Raw genomic sequence first — 27,847 nt, 5'->3', positions numbered from 1 at the left:
GACATCCGCAGGTTCCATAGATGAAGCATCTCACGGCATACCGGACTCCTAATGGGTCTCAGTAGAGGCCTGCGAATCAGAAGTAGTGGGTATCAGGGGCTGCGAAAGCGCCTCACTGAGTACCGGCGAACTGGTGACTGGCTTAGGCGAAGTGCCGTTGGCAGTTTTGGACCTCGGCGGCCTGTCTGTCTTTATCCTTGCATTTTTTCGGAATCCCGGTAGTCAGATAGCTAACCAACGACATTTCTGGATAATTAAACTGAGAACCAAAATATTTAGAGGTGAAAATATGTAGACGACAGATAGCACGTTGATTAAATAAAGCACAAAACCGACAGCAAGGTACGTTGTGGTCAGGGCCTAGGCAAGGAATGCAGTACGAATGAAAATCTTTGAGGTATTTGCTTTCCACAAGTAATGCAATTAACTTTTACTGATATCGGTAAGGAGCAAGAAAAAGTTTCCCCAATGGGGTACTTAGCTTTAGTTGAAGACTTCGGTTCTGAAACTCGAAAATGAAAATTTGTTTGTCTGCAGACCGACACTTGCGAACTGCTTCTGCTTCGGGCACCGCACGGCAAGAAAGACAGATGTAATGGCGTTGGTTGCATGTTTTATACCAAAATAGCAATGAAAAAGGTGCACGTATGACCATTGCTCGGCTATGGTGAAGTAAACTATCAAAAAACAAAAAGCCAGCAAAAAATGGTGGAATATACATAAATATAAATTTATTGATATAAAGACAAGAGGGAATAACCCCCCTGACCACACATATCCAAACCGGTTTCGGCTATAAAAAAAGAGCCTTCTTCAGTGGATGAAAAACAGTAGAAACAACCAATAAGTAGTGTGTATATGTATATATATATATATATATATATATCTAAAGTGTAATGTAAGAACCAATGAGAACAGATAAAAGGTGATTCAAAATTGGTCATTAAGACCAGGTGGAAACAGAGCTCCAAGTTTAGCTATCCATTTCCTTTCTTTAAAATTAAGTAACTCATGCCAACTATGCTTATCCCTGCATGTACCCTTGATAAAATCAATAACAAACTTAAAAGAAGCTGATGTATGCTTTAAAACATGTTTATATAAAGCATTGTTTTGGCGTTTGTTTCTGATGTCGCTAAGATGTTCACCAATTCTTAAACGGAAAGGTCTAAAGCAGGGGTGGGCAAACTACGGCCCGCGGGCCACATGCGGCCCGATATAGTATATTATGCGGCCCGTTGTTTGATTAGAATTTTCGCTATATTTTTAAATTTATATTCCGAGTATTTCTGAATCTAGGGATATGAAAGCGTTTTTTTAGCTTCAGAATCGATTAGTCATCATCAGTCATTAAAATTGGTGTTGTTTATCTATACATCACACCCAGCAGCTTAGATACTGCTGCTGTCAGTGTATGCACATTCAATGTGAGCCCTAGCGCCCGCTGGCCCTGTCTCGTGTTGTAAAAGTAAAAAACCACGTGCAGCAACAGCTATTAAACAGGTGGACAGGCAGACCATAAGCGCGCCTTCCAGCAGCAGTAGAAATAGTAGCAACTGATGCATCGAGTCGTGATGTAGCGCAGGATGGGCGCGAAATCTGGCAGACAAACAGGCCAAACATGGGATGCTAATACAGGTCTTTCTTGTATAATTTAAAAAAATAAATATATGTTGATTTAACATGAGTGCAGCTAAAAAAAGAAAGATTGAGGATGAATGTCGTGCTTTCAATGACGAATGGACTGCTAAATACTGCTTCACGAAAGTTGGAAGCAAAGCAGTCTGCTTGCTGTGCCGTGAGAGTGTGAGCGTCTTTAAAGAGTACAACTTAAAACGACACCACCAAACAAAACATTTGGATTTCGGACACAATTTAACGAACGAAGACAGAAAAAAGAAATGCCAGGAGCTAGTTAACAATTTAAAGAAGCAACAAAATGTTTTCGTCAAACAGTCTTTAATACAAGATGCTGCAACCGAAGCCAGTTTGGTACTGTCCCATTAGATTGTAAAACGGAACAAGCCTTTTTCTGACGGCGAGTTCATCAAGGAATGCTTGTCAGTTGCAGCAAACATTATGTGTCCAGAACAGAAACAAAAATTTGACAGCATTTCGTTATCAAGAAGAACTGTAGCCAGACGTGTTTAAAAGATAAGTGACAATTTGATGCACCAACTTCAAGATGCAAGCAAAGATTTTTTGTGGTACTCTCTTGCATTGGACGAAAGTACAGATGTACAAGACACAGCAGAATTGTTGGTATTTATACGAGGAATAAACACTCGTTTCGAGCTTACCGAAGAATTACTTGGTATTGAGTCACTAAAAGATACGACCACAGGCAAGGATATGTTCAATGCTGTTGAGTACTGTGTTGAAAAAAATGGGTTGGTGTGGAACAAGATGGCAAGTGTAACAACCGATGGAGCCCGTGCTTTAACTGGGAAAAATGTGGGTTTGGTAACTTTGATGAATAATAGAATTAAAAAAGAACATCCCGGTCATACACTCTTACCTCTCCATTGTGTCATCCATCAGGAAAGTCTATGTAAGGCTGCGTTGAATATCAAGCATATTATTGATCCAGTTGTCAGTGTGATAAACCTCATCAGAGCCAGGGCACTTAACCACAGGCAGTTCAAGGCATTGCTTGAAGATTTAGAAACTGAACATTCTGATGTTATCTACCACAGCAGTGTCCGCTGGCTGAGTCTGGGAAGGATATTGAGACGAGTGTGGGATCTCAAGGATGAAATAGTTATGTTCCTGGAGATGAAAGGTATTGATTGCGACTTTCTTATTAACATTGTTAACGATGAGTGGGAATCAGACTTCATGTTTGCCATTGACATTATGGAAAAGTTGAATGAATTGAATGTCAAACTTCAGGGCAATAGCTTGTTTGCACATGAAATGTACGTGCATGTTAAATCATTTCAAGCAAAACTCTCCCTCTTCTCCAGGCAAGCAGGTGAAAGAAGCTTTTGCCATTTCCCTTTGTTTAAACAAAAAACCATTTCAATTGAAATGGCTAACAAGTACAAGGCTCAGTTAGATGCCTTGGCTGTGGAATTTGCAAAGAGGTTCCAAGACTTCAAGAATTTGGAACCACTTTTTAATATGCTCCGTTTGCCATTTAGTGCAGAAGCTGATTCAGCCCCAGAGGATATACAGTTGGAACTGCTTGATTTACAAGCAGATAATGACCTGAAGGAGAAGTTTAAGTCAGGTGACTCAGGTCATCTGCTTGAGTTTTATGGATCTTTGCCAGCAGCAGCTTTTCCACACTTAAAAAACTTTGCTGCCAAACTTTTGTCACTATTTGGATCAACATACATCTGTGAGCAAGCTTTTTCTTGTCTGAAGATAAACAAGTCGAAGAACAGATCGATGATGACTGACTGCAATTTGCATGCAGTCATGCGAATCACAATCAGTAAACTGGTTCCACAGTTCAAGAATATTATTCAAAATTGTGAACAGTTACATACTTCTCATTAGTTAGCATGTAACCACAGATTACATACCATTATATGTAAATAAAGTTCATTCTTCTTCATAACTATTATGAATAGTAACAGTAAACTTTTGTTGAAACCAATTATTGACTATAGTTCACTAGTAAACTCATATTGCCAAATTAAAAACTGTTTCAATTAGTATTTTTAAATTTAACGTGCATGTGCAGTACAGTGTGAAAGTGAAATAAAATGACAAATATAAGGTTATTATCTTTTTAATTCATATTTACATATTGAAGTAGTATAGTAGACAAAATACATATGTGGCCCCCAATAACAATAATTTTTAAAATGTGGCCCTCCATAAAAAATGTTTGCCCACCTCTGAAATAGATGATCAAATCAGTGCTGCAATTGGCCCAAAATTTGATATAAAAAATCTCAGGAGTATTCCTACTACTGAATTCCCGGGTATTTTGAACCCGAGCACAGTATGAACAATGACCACAGGGAATACAACCCAAAACCGGTCTGCCAATTAAAGATAGTTGAGTAGAACCTGTAGAATCAAAAAAGCCCCCTTGTAGTGACTGAACATGGAACCCAATGTACGTCCCCTTCTAAAAGAGAAAGAACATCTGTCTCTTAGGAAGGGTTACAACTTTGCATCTGCCATCAAAATATTCCAATGTCTATGAATAATATTCATAAAGCCCCTGGAATTTCGTCCATAAGTGGTAACCAGCCATAAAGGCTGATGAGAAACATCCTTGTTCTTATCTTTATAACGTAATAAATCCTGCCTTTTTAAATTGGAAGCCCAATGTTTGGCCAAGTTAACAGTACCTGGACGATAACCTCTCTCAGTAAATCTTCGAACAAGATCATCCCGAATAGCTACAAAAGACTGTTGACTAGAACAAATCCTTCTGGCTCTAAGAAATTGAGATTTGGGTATGTTCTGGATGATATGTTGTGGGTGGAAGCTTCCAGGTACTGTTAACTTTTTTTTATTCTACAGGTTCTACTTAACTATCTTTAATTGACAGACCTGTTTTAAAGCATACATCAGCTTCTTTTAAGTTTGTTATTATTGATTGTATCAAGGGTACATGCAGGGATAAGCATAGTTGGCATGAGTTACTTAATTTTAAAGAAAGGAAATGGATAGTTAAACTTGGAGCTCTGTTTCCACCTGGTCTTAATGACCAATTTTGAATCACCTTTTATCTGTTTTTTTTATAGGCGAAACCGGTTTGGATATGTGTGGTCAGGGGGGTTATTCCCTCTTGTCTTTATATCAATAAATTTATATTTATGTATATTCCACCATTTTTTGCTGGCTTTTTGTTTTTTGCATGTTTTATACCCCTGATGACCTGACGTCATGGAAGAAGGGACAGCAACTGACGCAGGCCCCAAGACTTTGTTAATCAGGCCGACTGAGGGCTACTGCAAGCAGATAACCCAAAAGTGATGACTGCAACAGTGAAACACGAAGAACATCCAGGTCTTACCCCTTTTGTCAGGAGGCCCTGAGAGTATGGCAGTGGGTGACCTCCTTCCAAAGTTTTCTGATGACAATGCATATCCCGGGGAAATCCAATGTAATAGACAATCTCAGCAGAGAGATTCTGATGCCTCACGAGTGGTCCCTAAAACAAGAAGTAGCAGAAATGATTTTCCGCAAATGGGGCCAGCCTTGCTGTGAACTTTTTGGCCATGTCCATGACTGCCAAATGCAGTGACTATCTTGCCATTAATACCCCCTCCAGGAGAGTCAACAAGGGATGCAGTTGTACACGATTGGCCCTCTAGTCTCCTTTACGCGTTTCCTCCCCTTCCGTTGATACCCAAAGTTCTTCAGAAAGCCAATTCCTTGAAGGAATTTGATACTCGTTGCCCCTTATTGGCCTCGTCAAATCTGGTTCCCCTTCCTTTGGACTCATGTTCAGCAGCAGGAGCTGTGGATTCTGGACCCAGTTCCGGACCTTCTGACTCATGCATCAGGGATCCTCCACCCTTCCCTTCAAACCATCAAATTGACCGCTTCGGTGCTCCGATTCCAAACATAGCCAGACTCCCTAACCTTTCTCCATCAGTGAAACATATCTTGATCTCGTCTCATAAGGCTTTAACAAGGAAGCTATATGCAAGCAAGTGGAAGAGATTTTCTTCCTGGGTCTTGAATAACCGTATTGATCTCTTCTCTGGCTCTATAGCTACCATTCTTGAATTCTTGGCAAAGCTATTTAATGAGGACGCAGTTGCAGCTGCTGTTTGAGTTCAGTTAGCAGCAGTATCTAATTTCCACATAGGTGAATCGGGACCGAATGCGATGTCCCACAGACATTGCAGGCTTTTCTTAAGGGTACTATTTTATTAAGACACCCGTTAAAGCCCCTCCAGCACCATGGGACCTAAACTTTGTCTTATACCATTTGATTCTTTCCCCTTTTGAACCTGCATCATCCTGTGGTTCTTTCCCCTTTTGAACCTGCATCATCCTGTGATCTAAAGTTTTTAACTTTGAAGACAATACTTTTGATAGCCATCACTTCTGCTAGAAGAGTTTCAGAGCTACATGTATTGTCAATAAAGCCCCCCTACATGCTTTTCCACAAAGACAGAGTATCCCTATGAACAAACACATCCTTTCTACCGTATGCTTAGAATCTAGTTTGAACCAATACGTAGACCTACGATTTTTTTCTCCAGCTATGGCAACAAGGCAGACTACATGCTACACCAACTAGATGTACATAGGCAATTACGCTTCTACTTACATAAGACAAAGGACTTACAAATAACTGGTCATATTTTCTTATCATTTTCAGACTACAAGAAAGATGCTCCTATATCAAAAGTCACACTTTCAAAATGGCTATCAGAATGTATTACATTTACTTACAAGTCTCAAAAGAAAGAACTGTCCGAAAAAGTAAAAGGTCATTCTATATAAGCCATAGCAACCTCTTCTGCAAGATCAATTGGTACAATATTGCTGCAGCAACATGTGCATGGCCTCATACCTTTATCACTCATTAGAAAGTGGATTTGGCCTCCAGGAACAGGGCCTCTTTTGAGTCCACTGTTCTGAAGAATATTCTCCCATGAGCCACCCAAGGAATATGGTGCTAAGGACGCTGTCGCAACCAGTTAAGAATGAAGATGAGATAGGACAACATCACATAAAGAAGTTATGTACTCACCATAATGTTCCATGTGTGTTGTCCATCTTGCCTTCATTCTTGCATCCCACGCTCCTTCCCCCAACCTTTGGTTCCTGGAGGATTGAGCAGTTACAGTTGGAAATGTTCTCTGACCTTCTTCATTGCTCTACAAGTAGTTTGATAGTTATTGGTATCTATTATATCAGCAAACAAGATCTGGGGAGCTTTCCAAGGGCATGCTGGGATAGGGTTATAGCCACAAGCTAGTGGAAGACCTCGAGCTTTGTATAAGGCCTAGTCTGAACCGAGGATCGGTTCCGAACCCAACCAGTTAAGAATGAAGGCGAGATGGACAACACACATGAAATGTTATGGTGAGTACATAACTTCTTTTTTTGGTCCTGGTGGGATTGGGAAGTAATTTATGGTTGTTTGGTGGAGCTCCTATAAGTTCGACTGGAGTTGGCACTGAATGTTTTGTGAGAGTGACCAGAGGACAAAAATGGATCTTTGTGGAGCACCTTTAACAGGTACAAATTCTGATTGGGAGGATCCTATTTTAACTATGAAGTGTCTTATCAGTGAGGAAGTTTTTAAACGAAGGAGTGTCAGCTGGACTGATAATTTCAGTTAGTTTGTTTTGGAGAAGATGTGACATGATTGTGTGAGAGACAGATTGTATATGTGGGTGAGAAGAAGGCATGGGTGCATTCTGCAGTTATATGTGAACCAGGGGTTTATGTTGTCAGATCCAGGAGGGGGTGTTAGTGGAAATATTTTCAAGTAGAATAGAGACCACTTTGGGATGTATGTATTTGAAATGGAAGAAGGGGGTGAATGGAGGTGGGGTGTACAATGCATGATCTGTGGTTGGTGTGGAGTTTATTGATAGGAGATTCTCCAAAAGATTTCCTTAAAGAATTTTCAAAGTTTTGCTGTACCACATTGAATGGTGTTTTTAGACCAGGGTGTCACGAGTAGGTTTTCTTCCTGGAAGTTAAACCTTTTTCCAAAAGTATTTGGGAGAATGTTAAGTTGAGTCATTTGTTTCTTTGGAGATTTTGTTTGTGCCTTCTGATGGACTTCTTGGCTAGGTTATGCAAGATTATGAAGGAGTTGCAGTAGGCATTTGTGGGAGTCTTTCCTTTTTTGCCATGCTTCATCCCTTAGTGTTAAAAGATGTTTGAGTTCAGTGGGTAGCTATTCAGTTTTGTTGGTAGCTATTCAGTTTTCTTTTGGGTTTATACAACCTGTGGATAAATGGGAAAAGTTTGTCTTTCAGCTGGAGTAAATAGTTAGGCTTACTGCTGGTCTAGTAGGGTCATATAAGGAGAGTGTATGGCTCCAGCTGTGGGCTGTGTGAAAGGTTCTTCATTTATCTGTATGTTTGTGCTACTCTGGTTTCTGAGGGCTTTTAATTTTGGTAGTTTCGTAGGATGGTTGACAACTGTAAAGGTGACTGGGCAGTGGTCACTTGGTGATGGGGACAGAATGTTTATGTTGGTGATGGAGTCTGGTATGTTTGTTGTAATCAAGTCGTGTGGAGTGTTTGGAGGATCTGAGTTGACTGAGACCCAGGTCTGTTAGGAAAGTACACATGACAGATTAAAGTGGGCCAAGATAATTAAGACCTGAAGTCACCTAGAATGAGTCTGTTATTTTTGGGATGGTTATTAAGAATGTTAGTGATGAGTAATTTAGTGAGGTTTGCATGGCTGCATTCTCAGAACCTTCCAGATGATAAAAATGAGATTTTAAATTATTTTCCAGATTGTCCAAGGGATTTTATTTCTTCTCTTCCATGTTTGGCTGCAAACAGAATACATAGTCCCAACAGAATTCAGGTAAACACACTTTTAAGAAGGAACAGCAAGGGAATTCCAAAAATAAATTTCTAACCTCCCAAAACCAAGGACAGTCCAATATGTCTGGCTTTTCAAGAGACCTTGTGACACACTCCCAATCTGGACTCCTTTTTCTTCCAGAATGTTTTAATCTCCATTTTTCTATTTGGCAGCAGATTACTTCAGAAAAGTTGGTTTTGAATATCATTCATCAAAGTTACAGAGGAGAAAGGGAGGAAATCCCTGCTATCGGGGGGGGGGGTCAATCCTTATTCTCCAGATCAGATTCTTTTGTTTCCACCTGTTCTTCATCACATGCTGTCCCAAGGACTGATGGAACCATTTTCCCCTTCCCAAGTGGGGAATGATTTTTATTGAAAGATGCTTTTAGTGTCATATAAAGAAAATACTTAAGAGACCAGTTCTGGATCTTTCTTTCCTAAATCTGTTTGTGATAATGCCCTAACTCGCAACCTGTTACCTCCTCTTCTTCTTTCAAGTTCCCTGGTAAGACTAGACTTAAGATGCTTATCACATCCCTATTCATCCAGACTTCAGATGTTTCTTAATGTGATCCAGACATGCAAAACTTCATCAGTTCGCTTCCTTAATATTTAGAATATCCACTGCACAAAGACTGTTAATGAAGTTTCTAACTCCAGATGTCCTTCAAGGATGCATCTGCAGTCATAACATATGGGTTGTCCTGCCTCAGGCAGCCCTTCGGTCGGCCGGATTCCAAAGTCTGGGTCTGGCCTCGGCTGATGTCGCACTTTCCCCGACGTCAGAGTGCCTGGGGTATAAAAGCATCAGCCGACGCCATTTTCCTCGGTCTTTCTTGCCGCGCGGTGCCCGAAGCAGAAGCTGTTCGTAAGTGCCGGTCGGTCAGATCCAGAGATTTCAGCTACCGAAGACTTCGAAAAAAGCTAAGTACCCCGTTGGGGACTCTTTCTTGCCTCAGCCGATGTCAGACAAAGTAAATAATTGTTTAACTTGTGGGAAACAAATACCTCATAAGGATTTCCATTCTTACTGCCTTCCTTGCTTAGGCCCAGACCACGACGTATCAGCTTGTTTAGCCTGTGCCTCCTTCAACCGACGGACTCTTAGATGTCGGTGGGAGTTTGCAGAGGAGTTTTTTGGAACCGCTTTTGCTTATAAAATGCCGTCGGAGACTCCGACTTTGCATATGGTCAAAAAACGCAAGGAAAAGGACCGACACTCGCGGCCCGCGGTTTCAGCTGAAACCACGGCTAGGCCTACCCGAGTGTCTCGGTTTCAGCTGAAACAGAGTCCACGGCTATTCCTACTACCAAAACCATACCTCCGACCACTGAGGCCAGAGAGGCCCCGGCTGAGTCGGCTTCAGAACTCCCTACCGAAGCTACTGTTCAGGATTTGTCCGACACCATACTCTTGGACATTTCTACCCCTGCATGTGGGGCAGCTAGGCCCCCAGCTTCGATGTCTATTAAGGCCTTCTCCAGGGCTAAAGCTGCCAAACTTTCAAAAGCTTTGCCTGCCAAATCTACATCCCAGAGGCCTTCCTCTAGCTCTCAGATCCTCAGTCTTGCTGAGGACCTTATCTCATTAATTAGGGGTTCCCAACCTCACCCAGACAGGGCCTCCCAACCTCCTCCAGACAAAAGGCCTAGGACTGACCCCTCTGAACCTCACTCCTCAGATTACTCCACGGATGGATCTGATTTGTCAGACCACCAGGAAGGGGCCTACTCGCCTTATGAGGATTCAGATGCAGAAGAATCTATCCCTTCGGCCTCCCCCCCTGAAGAATTTTCCTTTGGGGAGACTTTACACTCCATGAGAGAACACTTTCAATAGCAGGGTCAGGATTTCTCTGATTCTAGAAAAAGATTAAGGACCTTTCTGCATTTGCCCCAGCATAGGCCTTTAGCTATACCTCCGGTTCTAACTGTAATTGATGTGTACAATGATGTCAGTACTGCACCTGATTCACTTCCTCCGGCCCCCGCCAAACCTGACAGATATTACAGGGTCCCGGATTCTCACTTCCACGTGTATAAAGCCCATTCTGCAGACCCAGAAACTATTTCTCAGGGCCCTAAAGGGGTTGCAGCCGCTACTGCCAAAAATCCCCTACCCTCTGAAAGAGAGTCTAGAGCATTAGAGAGATGGGGAAAAAAGGTTTATACTTCTGCTACTCTTTCTGCCAGGGCATTAAACTGTCAATTCCATATGATACAGTACCAAGAATTTTTGTTAGATCAGCTAGATAAGAAATTTTCTTCACCTGAACCCTTAGACTGTAAATCCCTTCAGGATTTGGTGCACAACTCACAAACAGGTCAGTAATCATTTCTTAAAATGTGGCTATGATGCACTGGAGGCTTCATTTAGATCAGCTATGACTGGGGCAGTAATTCGTAGGCATGCCTGGCTGAAGGAGCAATCTTTGCCAGACCATGTCAAGGCTAAACTCCTCGATGCTCCAATGGAGAAACAACATTTATTTGGCTCCCCTGCACAGGAGATTCTAAAGAAGGTTGAAGAAAAAGCAAAATCTGTGCAAACAGAGATTTCCTGCAAGTTCAACCTCCGAGGTTCAGCAGAAACTGGCCTACAAAGAATTGGTCCTTTCCAGACTCCTCCAGAGCACAGAGAGGCAGAAACAGGCGCCCTAGAGGCAGAGGTCAATCCAAGGGCCCCTACAGAGGCCGTCGGTGGCAGCCTGCCAACCAGAGTAGTGCAACAGCTACAACTACTACCACTACTACAGGACAGACCCAATGACTTGACTCTGATTCCGCCTACCAGGGATCAACTGGAAGCACCCTTGGGTGGAAAGCTGGCTTTATTCTCGAAAAACTGGCATTGCATTACAAAGGATACATGGACATTGCAAATAATAGACAAAGGAAACAGGTTTCACTTCCATACTTTGCCAAAAAGAGGCGGAATGCCAAACCTTCCACCAAACCAGAAGGCAGAGGCTTTAAGACAAATCAGCAAGTTACTTCAGATGAAAGCTATAGAAAGGGTACCATCTACAGAACAAGGCCAAGGATTTTACTCCAGACTATTCCTTGTGCCAAGAAAAGAAAACCAATGGAGGCCTATACTCGACCTGTCCGCACTGAACACTTATCTCATTGTACCAAAATTCAAAATGCTGACCCTACAGCAACTTCTTCCCATGTTGGGCAAGGTGTCTTGACTGGTGACTCTAGATCTCAAGGAGGCATACCTGCACATCCCTATCCGACCAGATTGCAGAAGACACCTCAGATTTCTTGCAGGATCAGAGCATTATCAATTCTCAGCATTGCCCTTTGGCTTATCTACTGCGCCCAGAGTATTCACGAAATGCTTGGCATCAGTAATTGCACACTGCAGACTTCAGGGAATTCAAATTTATCCATACCTGGACGACTGCCTACTACAAGTGGACAACAAGAAAAAATTGTTAAAGGACTTGGCCTATGCCATACACCTACTACAAGCCTTGGGATACACAGTCAACATCCAAAAGTCAAGACTAGTACCATCCCAAAGGATAACCTTTTTGGGTGCAGATCTGGACACAATCACTCAGATGGCTTTTCTCACAGAAGAAAAACAAAAACAACTTTCAGATTACTTCATGACTCTGACAAGACAAACTCAGCTTACTGCAAGGAAAGTCCTGCAGGCCCTGGGTTACATGGCATCCTGCATAATTTTAATTCCACATGCCAGGTTGCATATGAGGAAATTACAATGGTACCTAAGGAATGTATGGTCTCAACACAGTCACAGTCTAGAAACCATGATACAAATCATTCCATGCCTTCAACAGGAATTCCTGTGGTGGGCTCAGGCCTGCCAGTCCAACAGAGGGTTGCCTTTCAACAAACCAAAACCAAGGCAGACCATCACCACGGACGCCTCAGACCGAGGATGGGGAGCGCACATGGAGGACAAACATATCCAAGGCCTATGGCCTCAAGGGCAGCTAAGCATGCACATAAACCAAAAGGAAATGCTGGCAGTAAGGCATGCAATTGAGACATTCAGACCCTTCCTCCAGCAAGGGCATCTGCTAATACGGACAGACAACACCACGGTCATGTGGTACATAAACAAACAGGGAGGCACACATTCCTACCCTCTATGCCGGATGGCTATGAATCTGTGGAACCTATGCCTGAATCTCAATATCCAGCTGCAGGCCAAATTCGTACCAGGAAAAGAGAATACACTAGCAGACAGCTTAAGCAGAACTTACCATGGATGCACACGAATGGATGCTGCATCCAGACATCTTCAAACTCATAACAAAGAAATGGGGAATCCCAGAGATAGATCTGTTCGCCTCCCCACTCAACCACCAACTGAAGAAATTCTGCTCAAGGACATACCACCCACAAGCCTGGAGGGTGGACTCTCTCTCTTTCAGCTGGAATGCCCTAACAGTATATGCCTTTCCACCTCTCCCATTGATGTACAAGGTTCTACTGAAGATCAGGGAGGAACAGCCAAAAGTCATACCAATAGCTCCGGACTGGCCAAGACAACATTGGTACCCACTATTGAGAAGCATGTCTCAGGCAAACTCATGGCCTCTTCCCCTATGGCCGCTTCTTCTAATGCAGAACAATTTCAAGACCCTGCATCCCAACTTGAAAACATTGCAGCTAACTGCCTGGAAGATTCCTTAAAGCCCAACCAAACCGTTTTATCTCAGAGGGTGAAGGACATTATCCTGGAGGCTCGCAGACCTTCCACAAGAAAGACATACTCAGCTAAATGGAAGAGATTTCTCATTTGGAGCGCATCAAAGGGCACAGATGTCACAGTGGCAAACCTAGCACACATCCTAGAATACTTAGCAGAATTGTTCCACAATGGCCTGTCTTATTCATCCATTAAGATTCATGCTTCAGCAATTTCAGCAGAATACAATATGGATCCACCTATCTTCTCACACCCTCTTCTCAGACAATTTTTGAGAGGGATCAAAAATGTTAAACCTCCAAGAAGACCCCCCCCTACCTGCATGGGATCTCAATTTTGTGCTGGAAAAACTGACACTACCTCCTTTTGAACCAGCAGCATCAGCAGACCTCCAGTTTTTATCTTGGAAAACTGCATTCCTTCTGGCAATCACTTCAGCAAGAAGAGTATCTGAGTTACAGGCATTAATGGCAGTGCAGCCTTTTCTTATTTTTCACCAGGATAGAGTGTCACTGAGAACCAATCCTACTTTCATGCCAAAGGTGGTATCTAGGGTATCCTTGAACCAAGCTATTCACTTGCCTATGTTCTTTCCTAACGCACAGAACAAAGGGAAAAAACTTTTGCACACCTTGGATATACACAGACAACTACACTACTATTTGGACAGAACTAAAACTAACAGAAAAACTGACCAACTTTTTGTAGCATATGCAACTGGGGTGCAAGGAAAAGCAATTTCCAAACAGTCAATTTCTAAATGGATAGGAAATTGCATTCGTTTTTGCTACTCCTTTCATGGAAAGACAGTTCCTGAAAATATCAGGCCTCACTCCACAAGGGCCACAGCCACCACTACAGCTTTCCTACGAGGGGTGGCTACCAAGGACATTTTAGAAGCTGCTACTTGGAGCTCCGTGCATACATTTGCCAAGCATTACAATCTTCCTTTATACTCCAGATCCCGAGCAGGCTTTGCAACTGCAGTACTGCAGGGGATCTTAACTACACCATAATTCTCTTAGGACCTCCTCCCCCAGATTGGCTATGGTATTCTTCCCATATGTTATGACTGCAGATGCATCCTTGAAGGACATAGTACAGTTTTGTACCTACCATAAATGTAGATGTCCGATAGGTATGCATCTGCAGTCAGGATTACCCACCCTCCTTCCCCTCAGTGGTATTCCTAGGGTGCTTACCCCTCTTTCAGCTAGCTGGTGGAATCTATTATGGTGTATTTGTTTGTTTGTTTATATATGTATATAATTTGCAAATGTTTGGAACTTTTCAGCCTTTATCCAAATTTAGCCTTCCTAGAGGGCACCTGGCATCTGGGGCAAGAAACACTGAGGAAAATGGCGTCGGCTGATGCTTTTATACCCCAGGCACTCTGACGTCGGGGAAAGTGCAACATCAGCCGAGGCCAGACCCAGACTTTGGAATCCGGCCGACCGAAGGGCTGCCTGAGGCAGGACAACCCATATGTTATGACTGCAGATGCATACCTATCGGACATCTACATTTATGGTAGGTACAAAACTGTACTTTATAGCTCAATGCAGGCTACAGGGTATCCACTTTTTTCATGTTTAGATGACATGCTTATCTTTGCAAAGTCTTCATCAATATGCCAAGAATCTTCTTGGGAGAGAGATTTCTTACACAAGGTGGGATTCCAAGAGAACAGACTTTCTTCACTCTTTCATACAGGATTGTTTGTCCTGGGATGTCAGCTAGACACATCAGTTCAAAGAGCATTTCTTCCACAGGAAAAAAAAAACAGATCCTTATTTAGATCTGCTTTTAAGGTTTTCCACTCACTTTGCTCACTGTGAGGGAGTACCTCAAGATTTTGAGTCTCATGGCATCAATGATTCTCATGATACCCCTAGCAAAGACACCATATGATAAAGATACAGTGGTATCTGATATCTTTATGACCCCAGCATCAACACCATTTCTCTTTCAGGTTCCAGTGCTGGGGTTTTTCAGAAGACAAATCTTTTGGTGGCGACAACAGATATTCTTAAATCCAGGTCTCCCCTTCTCGCTCCCTGCTCCAAAGCAGTTAGTCGCCACAGATGCTTCTGAGTTTCCTTGGATAGCAGTTTCTGGAGGGATAAATGTGCAGGGGTGTGGGACACCAAGGACAGATGCAAGCACATCATTGCCCTGAACTCTGAACTATCTTTGGTCCCCAGAACTTCTTCATAGTGGTTTCAGACAATACCACAGTCATGTGGTAGATCAACATGCAAGGGGGCTAAGTTGCACCTCCTTTGCTAACTAACCATGTTAGCATGGGATATAGCTTCACAGCACAGTCTCACCCTGCAGGCATCCTACATTCTGTCTGATCCAAATTATGTGGCAGACAAGCTGAGCAGGACCAGGGCAGACCCTCATGAATGGAAACTAGATCAGTGGGTCTTCCAATTTTTGATCCATCTATGGGGAGTTCCTCAAATTAACCTTTTTTGCCTCCTGCTTGAACAATCAACTGACAAAATTCTTAACAGGACTGTATGCAAGAAGGCCTGGAAGACAGATGCTTTTTCTTTTCTTTGGGCAGGAATGTTCCTGTATGCTTTTCTACTCTTTCCATTAATATCCAGGGTACTTCTGAAGTTTCAGAAGGAATTCCCCCAAAGATCATTGTGATGTTTCCTTTCTGGCCTAGGCAATTATGGTTCTCCCTTCCTTCAGAAATGGCCAGGGGCAATTACCGCAAGCTTCTTCAGACTGGATCTACTCACACAAAAACACTGGTGCTTGGCACACTTCCAACACGAGTCATTTTCAATTGATTTCAGTTAACTGCTTGAATGGTAGGATCTTAAATCCTTTTAGGCACCTGTTTGCTGAGGCCGTGCATCAGGTATTAATAGAGGCAAGAAAGCCTGCCACTAGAAAATCATATATTAGCAAATGGAAAATGTTTTGTAGTTGATGCCAACAACATATCTAGCATCCATTCGGGGCTAGTTGTTCTCTGGTTTTACAATATCTTTGTAAGTTACTATCCTGTGGCATTTTTTATTTCTCTATCAAGGTCCATTTATTGGTATTTTCAGCACGTCTGCCCATAGATCCTCCTCTTTTCAAGGCAGTCTCATGTCAAAAGGTTCTTGAAGGTGGCCCCCAAGTAAACTGGTGACCCCTCCTTGGGATTTTAATATTGTGTTAGAGATGCTGACACTTTCAACATTTAGACCAGCTTATCTGGCTGATATGAGGTTCTTAACATGGAAATAGTTTTACTGATTGCTCTGACATCTGCAAGAAGGGTATCTGAGTTGTAGGCTCATATGGTGTCATTTCCATAGAGACAGGGTTTCTTTGAAAACTAATCCTTCTTTTATGCCTAAAGTAGTATCCAGGTTTACTTTAAGCCAAACTATCCATCTCCCATTTTTTCTTTACTGAATCAAAAAATGAGGGAAAAAGAGTACTTCATACTTTGGATGTCCACAGACAGCCCGGGTAATATCTTGACCTGTGTCAAAACAGATTATTTCCAAATAGTTGTCTAAGGCTATTACTTTCTGTTATACCCTCCATAACAAATCTGTTCCAGGCAGGGTCAAGGCACTTGTTTATCAGAGCCTTGACTTCATCTGTGGCTTTGTGGAAAGGGTTGTATTCTAGAAATCTGCTACTTGGTACTCTGAATGTACTTTTGCAAAGCAGTATAAGCTTGATATCTTATCCAAGTTCAGATCAAGCTTGGTAGGACCATTCTCCAAATGTTCCTGGACTGTTCGCCTTCCACATCCCAAATGTAGTTCGCTATAGTAATCTATCTGTAAGTTTAGTGCAGCAGTGATTAATATGATTAACTTAGTACAGTTGTGCAAGTAAACATGAGTTGTTCATATAATCACTGCTGCAATAGCCGATCATTTCCTTCATCCTCATTTTTTGGTGTGTTGCATATGCCAGGGGATGGACATTTTTCTGTTCCTAGTATTGTCACTTCGGGACTCAGCCTCTCCTCTCCGTTTCTGCTGGCAGGAAAGGTCTGAAGGGCTTTGCACCTAGGCATTTCTTTTTGTCAGTTCTGCTCAAGCTTCTTGACAGTTTAGACACATGAAAGGTGTCCTGAAGCTTTGGAAGCCAGCTGGCTGTTATATCCTTTGGTGGATGTAACCCATATATCTCCGGCTACTGCAGCAGTGATCATGCCAACATCTAATGTTATAGTTTCAACTTACACAACTGTAATTTCTTGGACATTCTAAATAATGCTTTAAGGTTTCTTCCCTAACACAGCTGATAATTTAATAAGTAAACCTAATCTTTCTTGTGTCTTTTCATATATAATTGCTCTTGCAAGTAATTTTTGTAATAATGAATGTGAAAGACTCTCTTTTCTTTCTTTCTTTCTGTTTCTGATCAGTCTTTGCTTCCTTTTACTAATATCTTTCCAGGCATCTACATACAGTTTTCCCTGTCATGCTCTGTGTTTTTGTCGTTTCATTTCCATCCCATCATCTTTCTCTGATAGTCATGCATGTGGCAGTTCCTTCTTTTAGCTTCTAATAGCCCTTCCCTGTATTCCTTATGATTAGACCATTGCATCAGTTTATTACATTTTATGTATTGTCATTACCTACAATAATAATCAGAACAGAAAAAAGTGTTTAATGCAACAAAATACACCAGTGGGTTAATAAGACCCCAGTCCACCATTACATGTATTATGTGTATCACTCCACTTTATGGGCTTAACTTTTACCCATAAATAAAATTTCTAGCAGTTCATTTTGTGAATTCTTATCTTTACAGTATTTAGGAAATCCTGACAGGACAGTAATAATCTGACATTCTTTTTAAGTGACTTTGAAAACTTCACACTTTCATACTCTCCCTTCATCTTTTGTAATCTTTTTTCCATCCTTTAATTGTGGTAAAATTATAACCAGACTGAATTCTTAAAAGTTGAGTTTACCTTTTAATAAAATAAGCATCACCCTATTTTAACATTGTCCCAATGACCTTTACAATTTTCTTTTTAGGTGCCCATGTATTGCATTTGGTGGAGCCTTCTGCTTACAGGATTCAGATAACTAGTCTTGCATAGCAGAGTGTAGTTCTACAGAGGTTTACATTACCTGCATTGATGTTGCTACCCCTGCTGTAAGTGAACATTTGTCATGCATAGGTGGATTCTAGTTGATGACTCTCATTAAATTGGTATGTACATATAAACTCTTTTTGAATGTCCATCAAAGAACATTTTGCCATCAGTGAGGCTTCACTAAATTCCTTCTAGAAGTTAAGCAGTGGCTACATACTCTGTTGTGCAAAGTCATACAGTACACAAGAATGCAATGCTTTTTTGTCATAATTATCCATAAAAGTAGATATGAACAAGTAGAATCTTTAAGATTTCTGTTATAGAGATGAACATCTGTGATGTATTAAAAATAGGGATAAATCCATTTTGTCAGGTCTGAATTTTACAGTGTTGAAACTGAAAAACTGGAACGAGGTTCTTCACTTGTACAGTGTTATGTTTTGCTCATCTTTATTGTAACATCCAGAAACTGCAGGAAAAATACATGAATGCAAAAAAAAAAAAATAGCAGTGCAGAGACTTTTGGGTAGCATAGTCCCTGTATCAGATAAACAGCAAAAGGGGCTGCATAGAAAAGTGTTGACACCTGGATGTGCTACATCAAAACTTGACTGACAGTACTTTCCAAGACACATTTTCAGTTTTCAAGAGTGCTCTGTTTGTCTTTCTTATTTCATTGGATTTCAGCATTTTAGCTTATGATAAAATTAATGTAGTGTCTGAAGAGCCATACTGTGTATCCAGGAGTGGCTAATATATTTACATCACGTTATCAAGTTTCAGTTGCTTTACCTTCTTATATTTATGAATAACTACATTGACAGCTTTTCTAGTATTTTAATTATAGTAGTTTAAACCAGCTCAACTTGAAATTTCTTATTTTGCTAGCCGAACATTAAAGTAGTGCTACTTTGACATATGTACTTTTTTTATTTTACTTGCAGGATGAAACGAGGAGGAAGAGAAGGAGATACAGGCAGTGATTCAGACATGGAGGATTTTGGAGAGATAGCTAAGAAGTTTAAACCTATAGAGCAGGCTTCAGCAAATGTGGACTGGAGTAATCTGCCGCAGCACATTATCCTCTATGTGTTTCAGTATTTACCCCTTCTCGATCGAGCTCATGCATCACAAGTTTGCAGAAACTGGAATGAGATTTTTCATATGCCAGACCTCTGGAGATGCTTTGAATTTGAACTAAATCAACCAGCATCATCATATTTGAAATCCACACACCCTGATCTGATAAAGCAGATTATCAAGAGACATTCTAATCATCTGCAGTATGTAAGCTTCAAGGTAGGCAAATGCAATAGTGTTTTCAGACCGAGACCAGATCACTTTCTTTAGGTAAGTTTGTAAAATAGTAGACATGCTTCGCTTTTTCTTGGAACCTGACCTCTAGTAACATATATACACTTTTAGTTTCTGAACTCTGTTCTTGTGTGCTGCAGTGACCAAGTGCATGTTCAAATCGCATCAGTGAATGTCTTTTTTTTCATTTTCTTGCTTAGTGTAATATGTCATTTTTTTATATTCTTTTCTGGTATATATTAAGGTATTTTTAATATGCTTTTATCATACTTTGAGATAGCGTGTGTGCACTATATTAGTTTAAAATATTAAGTGCTTAGTTTTGGTTTGTTTGTGGAACAAATGTGTTATTAGCTATTATAATTTTGGAATAGCACTGCATTATTTATTTGTTGTGTGATGTCTTTTGGATGCCTCACCAACAAGGTTATTTTTTATTTGGTATTTAGAATTATGTCCTTACAGGGTGTATACTTTGTTCTTTATTATATGACAGTTTTTTTCTCATGTAACTAGAGCTTTATATGTAGGAAAAACTGATAAGCAGCTTAAGGATCGGATTCTACGTCATATGAGAGACATAAGGAATGCTGATTTAAACAATGCACTTGCTATGCACATTGTTCACAATCCAACATGTGTTTAAATTTAAAGTCCTGGAATGTATTCAACCTAGCCTAAGAGAAGGTGGTATAAAGAATCGGACAGAAATTAGAGAAATCAACTGGATTATTAATTTAAAAGCACATTGTCCTCCAGGCTTAAACAGTGTAGTGCCATTAAGACCTATCTTAAAAGCAAGGATGCTAAGGATCGGACCCTGAGGAGGCTATGTAACTTAGAAAGTTTATTTATCATGATGCAGTGTTCCTTACTTACTGCTGCTACAAAGTTTCCAGCAGCCGTATTTGCTGCCTCTGCTAATATCAGTTGTCACACACACTTTCTGTTGCCATGGCAATGAGCCACAAGAGGATGATTGGACTCAATGAGTCTTATAGTAACCTATCACCACAAGGATACATATCTAAGAAAACAATTGGTTACAACTAAGAAGCTTATCCAATAGGAAAGTTACCAGTGAATGCTTCACTACTGGCTGTTGACTAATTTCTAGAACTGCAGTTGGCTGCTATGCTTCCAATCAATACTAAGACTATGAATCTGCATTTGCAATATGTGGTCCACCCCACATTTGTGATTGGGCACCTGGGTTTTAAATAGAATCTGAAGAAGGCTATATCAGCCGAAAGTGCTTATCAGACCAGTTTTTATTCTTGCATTTTACAGTTTTACTCAGTAAATTTGTGGTTTTAACAGTTGCATCGTGGTGCCGTGGTGGTCTACTGAAGGTTTTCCTTGTAATTCTGATTGTTTAGTGTACCTCTAGGTATCCCGCAATGCAGTGCTTGTCTGTACAAAATTACATCACGCAAGCCTCTTTCTTCTTAAAGCTCCTGTCACTGCATTGATTTTACACGCATACACTGCTGTATTTCAGTCAGTTTTAAGTAACATTTCATGTCGTTCAATGACTACTTAAAACACAAACAGTGCAAATGCCACAGACCAGACTTTCAAAGTGCTTTTTACTGCTGCTGCTTTTTAGAATGGCTAAAGTACAGTTTTTTGTGAAGCCTGAATTGTACTACTTTGACTCATCTCCCATCCCCCTTTCACACCTAACTTCACTACCTGTCAAAGTGTTAATGGTAATTTGAGCTGCTACATTCTGTGATTGACAGCTCACAGCAGGAGACTTGACTTGTGTACTGTTTCCTTGTTCTAGCCTTTACTTTCTGTATGGGCAGGGGAAGGACCAGGGAGCTGTGACATCACAGCATGGGTACTTTTTTTTAGGACGGTGGTGGTGAGGTCAGTTTGGGGAGGGAAATGTCCAGAAAACTACCTGTAGTCAGTGGCCTTGATGACATCAGTGAATTGGAGACTGCATCTAGCTTTTCCAGGGTGAGACAAAAGTTTTTTGAACGTGAAACCACTACAGTACAGTAAGGTACTGTTCTAGTGGAGAGAAACAGTCAATTTAAAATATTTTAAATGCTGTATTATTGTTTATTCATAGCAGGGACAGTAAATAGGGAGAAAAAATACAGAGACGTTGAACATTTAATAGTAGAATCCCATTGTCCTTTAAATAGGTCCATTTTTTTCTGATTTGGAGTAACAGAAATATGCAACCCACATGGCTGTTGCCTTTAAGAAATAAGAAATGTGCTTATTTTTTGTAAATATGAGTTATCAGAAAAGGATTCTAAAATTCATATAGGAGGCTTCCTTGGCAAAGGTATTTGAGCTTTCTTTAGAAACGTAGCATAGTGTATTCGAAATGAAGGCATATGAGGAGCCAGGACCATAAATCTGAATGATTCAAGCATAATAAAACAGTAGGTGGAATTATTTGGGCACATCTTACATCCTTGTGAAGAACAGTGCTAGACTTCATTTAGAGAGTGAACCCCCCAGCCAGATCTAATGTGGCCATGTCATGTATTTGTCTAATCCACAAAGCCATAAAGCCTGAGTTGGCATCCTTATTTTAATAGAAGCCGCTATGAAGGCTCTCTACTGTTTTTTGCATCATTGCCTCTTAGCAAGTCACTTAACCAGACTAGTGTAGTCCCAGATCATCCATAAAGAGAGGAAAATGACCCTAAAGGATCTTGCCCGTTTAATTGACTAATAAAATAGTTTAGAAATTTCAGAAATGAAAACAATCCTTACATTTGGACACTTTATTTCCTGCTTATTGGAGATGCTTGCTAGACATTATCTGTGAGAAATGCCTGACCACAACATTCAAGAAAGGTTTAAAGACATTTCATAGCTACAGTAACAAATGTGTTTCTATCTTAATGAAGATGATGATTCTCATTTGGCTTAAACTTGTGAATCGTTGAGGGTGACCTTTTCTCTAACACTTGTCTGTTTTTTGAAATATGATGATCTTGTCTTAGCAGGCCATATTGCTAGTGTAGGCAGTATTGCAATAACACTGTACTAACCTTTATTCATTGCTCTTAGTGTAGATTCAGTTTCCTTATGTCCATTCTATAATGCTCAATGTGAAATTGGCAACCTGTTTAATTCCATGATTCCTAAGACTGTTTTGTATTCCAGCCACATAGCAGTGTCAGTGGCACAACAGGTAGCGCGCGTGCATACACACACACACACACACACACACACACACACACACACACACACACACACACACATTTGGGGAAGGAGGCTGTGGGTTCTGTTCCCATTCCAGGTAGATGGATTGATGACGCAGTCCTGAGTATGTCATCCTTTGCATGAGACTTTAAACCAAGGCCACATTTGCCTTCTGAATCCTGAGTTGGTGGTAGCTCAAGTGCATGTAAAAAGATACCGCAACACCCATTGAAAAGAGCAGGAGACCTTTAACAACATAAACAAAACATTATTTACACATTTACAAAATATACACATTTACAAGTACTGCACAGTTCTTTATACCATCATCATAATCATTCTTCCATGATTGATACCCACTCCTTCTTCCACAACTTTAATCTAATTTTTCACAATGCATCAGCCAAAATCCATTTCCCATTAAACAAAATTAATTCAATCTTTCATTACAAATAATTTATTTGATGTAATATGAGTTACCTACACTTCACTTTTTTGTTATTTTTATAATATTCATACATAATCATATTCATATCTCTAGTGTTTACGTCATTAACATTCTCAAAATATTTTTCTTCACAGAACTTTTCCAGAAATTAATCACTCTTGTACATTTAAAAAAACGAAAACATGATTGCCATATTCCGGTTTACTGGTAACTTACTTATTCCCAATCTCCATAGGAAATCCTGACAGTGCAATCCTAGTACACAACTTTTTCCTTACTTTAATGACTTTTTCACTTCTTTTGTTAAATTTCCTCATAGATTTGTGTATAATATTGGTTAATCACTGTATTGTACCACATTTTTCTGTTCTTCTCTAGATCTTCAGTTTTCATTTTCCATGTTTGTAATTTTTAGTGATAATTTTTATTTTACATAATCTTTATTTTTCGTATGTTCTTCATCTCTCAGATTTTTTTGTACTCGTATTTAACATTTTTCACTGTTAATTTCTCATTCTCTTAGTTTACCAACTTTTAGTACTCCGTTTAAAGAAGCAGAATAAACAACTGGGTTTAATAACCCCAGTCTCCCTTCATCTTTTCTCGTATAGAACATACCTCTTTTCACTGAGTTTAATTTTGAATCCCATATGAAAAACAACAGTAATTGCACAGTTTATTTTTCATATATTCTGGGATCATTTAAACATTTGACATGTATGCTGTTTTTGTTCTCCATTAAACCAGAATTTACCAGATAAACCTTTTTCTTGAATGCTAATCTACAAGTTCTCCACATGTGGCATATTTCTTGCATTTCTTTTCTCAAACCCTCCCATTGCTTCATAATTGCATAACTTTTCCCCAAATTTTATCCCTAACAAAGATGCTTTTTTCATAGAACAATACACCCCTCCAATTTTCACATCACCCAAACCATTACTTTTATCTTTTCTTAAGATCATTCCCATTTCCTTTAAACATCCATTCAGACAAACCAGCACTTCCTCATCTGTATTTTATTCTTAGCAACCACAATTATATCATCTGCATATAGAATCACCTCTTTTGTGTCAACTATGTAGCATCTTTAATTTTATAAGCTACTTCACTCACTATTTCATTCATCAGTAATGCAAACAATGTCCCACTCATGGGATATTCATACCACAATTTATGCATATTTCTCTACTCGGCCACCCATTAACTAACACTCTTGCTCTATTATTTTGATATGCTGAAATACATATTCTCCTAATTCTGTTACCTGTTCCATAATTTAACATAACCTCTCACAGAACCTGGTGTCTTAACTGTATCAAATGCCTTACTAATATCTCCTGCTATAACTGTCGCATCTTTACTTATAATATCATCCACACATTCTAAAACCACCATTAACAATTCGTGGGATCCCTTCCCTTTTTATACTATATCTGCTTTCTTCCATAATGTCCTTCATTTCAGTTTTTATTTCATTATTTTCATCTTTCTTCCTCATAAATTTTAATATCACATTACATGATATTTCATAAACAAGCCATTCTTTGAAATATTAATGCAAAAATGTTTGCAAAACACTCTTTGCCAGTCCCTTAATTCTTTGTACATTTTTTACCCTATACCATCTGGATCTGATACGGAGTCAGCACTTGCTTTCGTACGTACTCCATCCAGTTCACCAATAGTAATTTATTTTTCAAATTCTTTCTTAACTTGTTCTTGAATTTTGTTTACTTTCCATTCTCTCTTATTTTCTTTGTTTTTTAATCTTATACATATTTCTACATGTTGTACTACAGTACGCATAATTTTGCTCTTGTGTTTTTACTTCTCTTATTTACTAATGTCCTCCTTTACCATTTTACCCAAATATGCAGACACCTCCTCCCTTCTCCCTTGTAAATGATCTCTGCTTAAACAGTAATGTCTTAATTTTTTCTCATTTTTTTTTATATATATTCCCTTTTCCATATCATGATGCTCTCTTGTATTCACCTCTGAATTCTCCAGTACATTTTTATACAACTTTCCATACTACACTTTCCCATCTTTTCTTACATCATCCTGCCATTAATACTGACCAATTGTTATAAAAAATTCCTTTGTGGTTATATGATCCCTGCATAACTGCAGTGCTTTCCACTCTTCAAATTTATCCCGTAATTTTCATTTATTATTTTCATTACCTTTCTGACTTTAAATATATCTTTCCTCCATCACCTCCATCCATATTTCTAAATACAGTATCATCTGCTACACCCAAACCTTCCAGTAGTATAAAATAATCAATTTCAGATCCAGTTGCCCCTCTGCTATTAGTCCATTAACTTTTATTTCACACTGCTAATTTACCACACTTCTCACTTCTTGTATTTTTTTAATATCTTTCCCTGTCTTTTTACATGTTCTCCTTAAATCACAATTAAAGTCCCCTGCAGTAACAATGTTTGTTAACCACCACATTATCTATTATTTGATGAAACAGTCTCTCTTTCTTTGCCATTTTTATATGCATATAATGCTATAATTCTACAAATGTATTGTTTCCACTTCACGTAATAGTTTTACTGTTTTTTTTGCACAATACAGCTACTCCAGAACAAGATTCACTTCCTAAATTCCATATTATTTTTCCACCCCACAATTTAATCATGTCAGGAGTCTTGCATTCTATATAAGAATAATATCTGCATCACATTTGGCACACTATTCCAATATCCCTATCTTTCTTACAGTATTAATAATACTATTCATGTTTACTGAAAGCACTCGGAAAGGTAATAATTTTAAAGTTTAAGGGAAGTATTTTCAATTTTTGTATTCTTGTTTTTTTTTTCCTCAATTTAATATTTTCTGAGTTTATTTACAACTATTCCATGATCATCAGAATCAGATTTTTAACCATTTTCATTAATTGAAACGCATCTAAAACTACTCCTTACCTTTCTTTAATCTCTGGTGTTGTATTTTTAAATCTTCTTTTCCGCACCCTTACCTTAGCACCTGTTGAATTTATTTTCATAATGCCCTTTACACTTCCTTCACAAACGTCTGACATCACTTTCCATTTCTTCTTTTCAACACTCTCAATCAGTTACCTTCATTCTCCTGAAATATAACATTTTTCTCTGTTATCTTTTATTACTTAATCCTCTTTTTCATTAACACCTTTTTCCCTACTACCTCATCTCTTTTAGACATTACAATACTTTCTTCATCATCCTGTTCGTTATTAATATTGCTTAATATTATTACAATCCAACTAAAAATGCCCTCCACACTTACATATTATATATAACTTTCTTCAATTATTCATCATCATGCAACCTTTCCTCCCGCATTGATTACATCATATTTTTGTACACCCATTTATCAGAAGAGAAGATGTTAAGTTGTCCATCTCGCCGTCGTTCTTGCTGGTTGGGATCGGAACCGGTCCTCTGCTCCAACTCGGCCATCTTCAATAGCTTGAGAGCTGTTTACTGGCTCGAGGCTACCCCTTATCCCATAATACCTAGCGATAGCTGCCCAGATCTCATTTGCCACTTCAGCTGCGAGGTGTCTTTTTTTCTAGCTCAGGCTTGTATAGAATTTTTTGTGTACATTTCTACTAGAATTTAACTCTTCTAGTACTTTATTATTAGCGATAGTTTTGTTTCTGTGGTAGATAATTGTTTATACTATAGTATCCCTTTTGTAGAACTCGTTTAACTTAGAGAGTTCTCCCCCACCCCTCCCCCCTTCATTCTTGGTTAGCCGTTTAACTTAGAGGCTTTCCTACTGTTTTTTTTCTTATAGGCTAGCCATTTAAATTAGAGACTTTTCTATTACCTTCTTAAAGGAAAACAACAGGATATTAAACAGATTCCCCAACCTGCTGACTCTTCCAGTCCCTGTTCTTTGATAAAGCTTAAAAAAATCACCCTTGCAGCTTTAAAAAATAACCCACTCAATTGTTTTCCCTGTTATGGTTCCTAGCTTTCTATACTGTTTTTGTTTCACTTTGCAAACCAACTTGAAAAACCTGTAGCTGGCTCTTGCTCTAGCTATCGGGATGTTTCCTCCCCCAAAGTGATGTAATCCCCACCTGATTTGCATGCTGTATAGAAGAGCCAGTGTTCCTCCCACATTGTGATGTCAGACCTGCCTTACCCAGCCCACTCAACCTAATAAAATCCATGTGGTGTGTGGAACTCCTTTTCATTGTACGTGTATCCTGTCGACTGCATTTGTTTGAGGGACTGCTGAAAAGTTTGGATTGCCTGCATTTTCGTCTGCATTTTTTGCTTCATTGGTAAGATGAGTCTTCCTAGTGAATTAAAAATGTAATTCTACACACAGCCCTTGTTTGAATGCACTTCTAGCCCTATTTTGTGCTGCCTGTTATAGTTTATGCTTCTGTTTGAGGGTGCCACATGGTTCACTAGTGTATGCTGCTCCCGACTATCTAGATTAGCCTTTGTATTTGCTTGCTGCTGATATATAATTATATGTATTTTGTGTATTATTATTGTATTATGGTTATACATTTTATTTGATACTGCTGGTTCTCGGTTAATTATCTAGTTGTTGTGTTCCCGTGTGTGAATGCTGCCTTCTGTTTTAGTCGGGTCCCATGCTGCATGCTGAATTCGGTTTGGTGAGTA

General features: G+C 39.6%; 1 protein-coding gene across 1 annotated transcript in view; it reads left to right on the top strand.

The window, feature by feature from the left end:
- Window positions 1-27,847, top strand: part of FBXL3 (F-box and leucine rich repeat protein 3) — a 522,035-nt gene that overhangs the window by 211,193 nt on the left and 282,995 nt on the right. Inside the window, exon 2 of the mRNA XM_044060902.1 lies at window positions 19,204-19,558. Within this exon, the coding sequence (XP_043916837.1) occupies window positions 19,205-19,558 (354 nt within the window). The 5' untranslated portion in view covers window position 19,204. The remainder of the gene's footprint in view (window positions 1-19,203; window positions 19,559-27,847) is intronic.

This window comes from Protopterus annectens, chromosome 2.part0 (genome assembly GCF_019279795.1).
Source record: "Protopterus annectens isolate FY-2018-M chromosome 2.part0, PAN1.0, whole genome shotgun sequence".
In the NCBI taxonomy this organism is placed as follows: Eukaryota; Metazoa; Chordata; order Ceratodontiformes; family Protopteridae; genus Protopterus; species Protopterus annectens.
Note: the sequence above shows the minus strand (reverse complement) of the source record. Positions and strands in the feature narration are given on the sequence as shown.